At 33.3% G+C, this 4,893-nt stretch overlaps 1 protein-coding gene across 1 annotated transcript in view; it reads left to right on the top strand.

Annotated features, from left to right (window-relative positions):
• CCDC138 (coiled-coil domain containing 138) overlaps positions 1 to 4,585 on the top strand; it is a 204,581-nt gene extending 199,996 nt beyond the window's left edge. The window contains exons 14-15 of the mRNA XM_023751377.1: positions 2,103 to 2,241; positions 4,139 to 4,585. Coding sequence (XP_023607145.1) covers positions 2,103 to 2,241; positions 4,139 to 4,304 — 305 coding nt within the window. The 3' untranslated portion in view covers positions 4,305 to 4,585. The remainder of the gene's footprint in view (positions 1 to 2,102; positions 2,242 to 4,138) is intronic.
• Positions 4,586 to 4,893: the final 308 nt, after the last annotated feature.

The raw sequence follows: 4,893 nt of genomic DNA, 5'->3' as shown, positions 1-4,893 counted from the left end.
CTGCCTGCCTGCCTGATCCCCTAACTGCTCTCCCCTGCTGGCCTGATCCCCCTAACTGCCTAACTGCTCACCCCTGCCTGCCTGATCACCCTAACTGCTCTCCCCTTCCCGCCTGATCTCCCTAACTGCTCTCCCCTGCTGGCCTGATCTCCCCTAACTGCTCTCCCCTGCTGGCCTGATCACCCTAACTGCCTAAACTGCTCTCCCCTTCCCGCCTAATCTCCCCTAACTGCTCTCCCCTGCTGGCCCTGATCCCCCCTAATTGCTCTCCCTTGCCGGCCTGATCTCCCTAACTGCTCTCCCCTCCTGGCCTGATCCCTCTAACTGCTGTCCTCTCCTGGCCTGATCCCCCTAACTGCTTAACTGCCGCCTTCTGCCTTCTCCCTTCTGCCTTCTCCCATGGCGCCTTCTCCCCCCTGCCTCTGCAAAAGAGACCCGCAACGCTGGACCTGCCGGCCCTCGCCTTGCAGCTGCTGTGGCTTTGTCTGGAAGGATGTCTGGAAGGATGTCTGGAAGACATCTGGTCTAATTATTATATTACCCTTTTATTAGTATAGATTCCTCTGACTTTATTTTTTTGCATTTTGTTGATTCTGTTATTTAATACAGTAAGTTCTTACTTAATGTCATTGTCAATAGGTTCTTTGACTTAAACGATGTGAATGAAACCAATTTTATCATAGCTAATTGATATAAACAAGAGTTAAATTTCTAAGGTATCTCATTAACATCATAACAAAACATTAGATGAAAGAAACTACATTATTTGAGGACCTGCTGTAGTGTATTTTACTCAGTACACTATCAAGATACAGTCATATAGATTTTCAAGCTGTGTTGATGGATGCAAACAGAATGAAGAATGCAAACCCATCATATTTGTATGTCTTTTATAACTATTAACTTATGTATCTGTGTTTGAAATCAAGTCCTGTATATACATTGTGAGAGCTTCTGAGTTTTACAAAGACTTTTTACAGAGGAATTTAACTATTTTAAAGGCCATGATTATTTTTAGGCCATTTTTAGGCCACTGCTCTCCCCTGCTGGCCTGATCCCCCTAACTGCTCTCCCCTGCTGGCCATTAATATTAAAAGGCCATTTTAATATTTTTTGTTTCTGTTCAAGCTTCCCTAATTGCCGATAATAATACCTTAAGAAAAAGACGTTTTTATATATTATTTTTTCCAACTCATAGCAACCCTAACAGAGCTTTTAGTTTTCACTATTACAAACTTTACTGTATTCCTTATTCATAAACCTTGGCATATGTCTATATCAGGCACATTCTAAGAGGCAGAATTGCTGACTCAAAGGTATACACTCTTAAGGCTTTTGATACAAATTTCCCAGTTCCTATTATTTTATCCTATTAAGGTTTAATATTTTTACTATATTTATTCAATTATGAATTGCTTGCTTGTGATGTTTGTTCATTACTAAAACTATTAGGTCCATCTTTTTTTTTTTATAGTAATCAATCTTCTGGCAAATAAATTACAAAAAGAAGTTTGGCATTTCTCTTCTGCTTTGTTTTGTTTTTTTAGAGCCTTTGCCTTTTAATTTACAAATTCTTTTACATAGACATTTAAAATTTTTATTGTGAAAATTTTCAGTCTTTCTTTTATGAGTCTTTCCCCTTTTTTGCTTATATGCTTAAAAAGCTATTCCATATCCAGTGGTCATATAAATTGTCATTAACACTGAAATGAAATTGTTAAATGTAGAGTATTAAAAAACTTTTACTATCCCAACAACATTTCTTTATTGCTAATTATTTAAACTCAGCCTACTGTTATGAACTTATTGAAGAAATGACTCCCCCCCTTTTCTTTCAGACATGGGATTTCTGCTCAATTCTGCTTAATAATCTTATCTTTGGTTTGCATTGTTCAACAAGAGCCAGTGGGTATTTTAATTTTTAAGATGATGATATTTTTGCCTCAAAGTTTATATATGAAAATCAACTCAACTCAACATTTAAAAATACCCCATACAATTCTGATTTTATTTTGGTTTTTATTTTTATTTATTTATTTATTTATTTATGTATTTATTTATGGCTACTCCCTAACAGTAAAGCACTGGGATTTGTTTTGCAGAATCCTTGCAGCCTTTCCTGGAAGCCTGTAGCAACACTCTGTTTTTTCGTACTTGTTCTGTGCTGCTTCGAACCCCTAAGCTTGATCTTCAAATACTAGAAAAACTCAGTATTATTCTACAGAAACTTTCTAAAATCAAGTAAGAATTTTTTATTTCTAATACTTTTATTTAAAAATATCTTTTTGTGCTCATTTAGACCTTTCTGAATCCTATAGTAGTTCAACTTTGATTATTAAATCAAAATTTTTAGTAAATGTAGAAAATTGAGATTCATGCATGTTAATACTTGTTTAATACTTAGTGATACAGTAGAATTATAGTTTTAATCTTAGAATGTCTTGTTGTTTCTGCTAAGTGAACTTTAAATACCACAGAGTATGTAAAACTAAGAACAATTTTTAGCAATCAAGTGATAGTATTAGAACAAATTATTGCACACTGGTATTCTGTACCACCACAGTGAAAATAAAAATGATAATAAAGTATATTTGTCAGATTCTTATTATGTACTAAAGTTAGTTTAGGGAATCAGAAAGAAGCAGGCAGAAAAGATTTTAAATAATGTATATTTTAGGAAACTATATGAGCTTCCTGCCACTAATTTGGATTTTACTATAAGAATTAGGGGCTTTCTTTTTATATTTCCTCTTAAGCAAATATTGGTATAATCATTTTAAAAATTATAAGTGGATTTTGAAGCTATATTTTCTTAGAATCTTGGTATAGTCCAGTTTTTATGACAGTTAAATTATAGTTTTGGTTCAGCTCCTCTGTGCCCTGTCTTTCCCCTCAGCCATGATTTTCATGGTGGTGAACTTAGGTATTTACCAGGCTTCATTCAAGTATAAATGCATCTTAAAATTATTTGCAGATATGTGATAGTGGGTTCATATGCCCTATTAGGTACCTACCACATCATAGTAAATTATTAGTTATCAAATTACAATCTCATACTCAGCTCACCAAATTATTGGTTTTCATCTGGTGTCAGTTAAACTTACCAAATCATTGTCTTCCTTTTCTTGAAGACTGACTGTAATATGATTATCTTGATTTGTAATCAGTAAATTCTCAATAAGGCCTGTTATAGTTAACCTGTGGTGCCATGAAACTGCAATTACATTCCTTAGGTTTCATTCTTCCTTAGGTGTTAATTCATGGGATTTTTTTAAGTGGTCCCAAAATTGCAAATATAGCCTTGGGTTGGGAACAGTTGATGCTCAGTCTTAAAGTAAATCTTTAAAACCACAAAGATATAAATTCTTCTGTATCAAATGGATGGTTATATACAGTTATTTAATAATTTCTCCCAAGATACAATTATATGTAGACAAGAAATAAGAAATATGTAATCAGATATAATTCTAACTAATTGATCATGAAATTACTAACTGGTTATTAGAAAGAGGATGGTTGAAAAGTTATTTTGGTACAAAGGCAAAAGGTAAACCAATATTCTGTTACTTTAAAAAGCCCAGCTTACTTAAAATAAGTTGATCTAGTACTTGTATTTGACTTTTTCTAGCTGTTACAGAAAAAGCAATTCTCAACTGTTGTAATAGTGAATTGCTGCAGTTTTCAGGAGGATGAACCATTTTCTTTTTCCTTGAATACTTTGTTATTTTAGGCCTATCTTATGAAACCCACTTTATTTGTCTTGGCATGTTAATTCTTTTTTTAAAATACATTTTTATTGATTTCAAAAAGGAAGGGAGAGAAAGAGAGAGAGAGAAACATCAATGATGAGAGAGAATCATTGATCAGCTGCCTCCTGCATGCCCCCTACTAGGGATGGAGCCTGCAACCTGGGCATATGCCCTGACCAAGAATCAAACCGTGACTTCCTGGTTCTTCGGTCGATGCTAAACCACTAAGCCACACCAGCTGGGTGGCATGTTAATTTCTTAGTTACCTATTTTCTTCACTATTTTTAAAAACAGATGCCATTTTTCTACATTTACACATGTTATCGATGTAATTACAGATGAATTCCTTAAGTGTGTGTAATTAAATTAATGTACTCATTCTCTTACAGGAGTAATAAGAAGTTCTTTGAACTTTTTACAATTCATCTGATGCTTCAGGAAATACAAAGGACAACACATCCAGAACATGCCTTTCTCTGTATTAACCTAAATTCAACTCTGTTCAATTTGGGTTTAACGAAATGCAACTCCCTGGCCTCCAATTCAAGCCATTAGACTGGCTTATTATTATTTTATATACATTATATATGTGTTGCTTATTTGTAAGATTGCAAAAATCATCAAAGTAACTAAAAATCTACCAAGTAAAGTTTCAGTAGCATCATTTATCATGAAAAATAAAATAGAAAATTTTTTTATTTTAAAAATGAAATCTATAGGAGCTCTGGAATGATTGTAATATTACAGTTCAACTTAGGTAGTACTAATGTGTAAAATAGAATTTCCAGAATTAATGACACTGGGGTTAATTTTGTAAAACTGCTTTATAAAAATTCTTAAAATTATGTGATTATTTTGAATAAAACTGGTGTTTATCTGGGAACAGGGCTAGATCATGTTGTTATTCTGTTTTCTTAATATATTAGAAATCTCCCCCTTTGGAAACAAAAGTTCATAATTTTTAACTGTCACCTTCATATTATAACTTTTCTATATATCCTAGATTCACAGATACTGCTTTTTTATTGTGCTGTCCATGAAACACTTTAGAGAAAAAATTTTGATTTTTCTAGTTTATTTTCCAAAACAATTTAATTATTACCAAAGCATATTTGTACAAAATAAAAAAATTTTTACACTGAAA

The sequence above is a fragment of the Myotis lucifugus genome, unplaced genomic scaffold (genome assembly GCF_000147115.1).
Source record: "Myotis lucifugus unplaced genomic scaffold, Myoluc2.0 scaffold_21, whole genome shotgun sequence".
In the NCBI taxonomy this organism is placed as follows: Eukaryota; Metazoa; Chordata; class Mammalia; order Chiroptera; family Vespertilionidae; genus Myotis; species Myotis lucifugus.
Note: the sequence above shows the minus strand (reverse complement) of the source record. Positions and strands in the feature narration are given on the sequence as shown.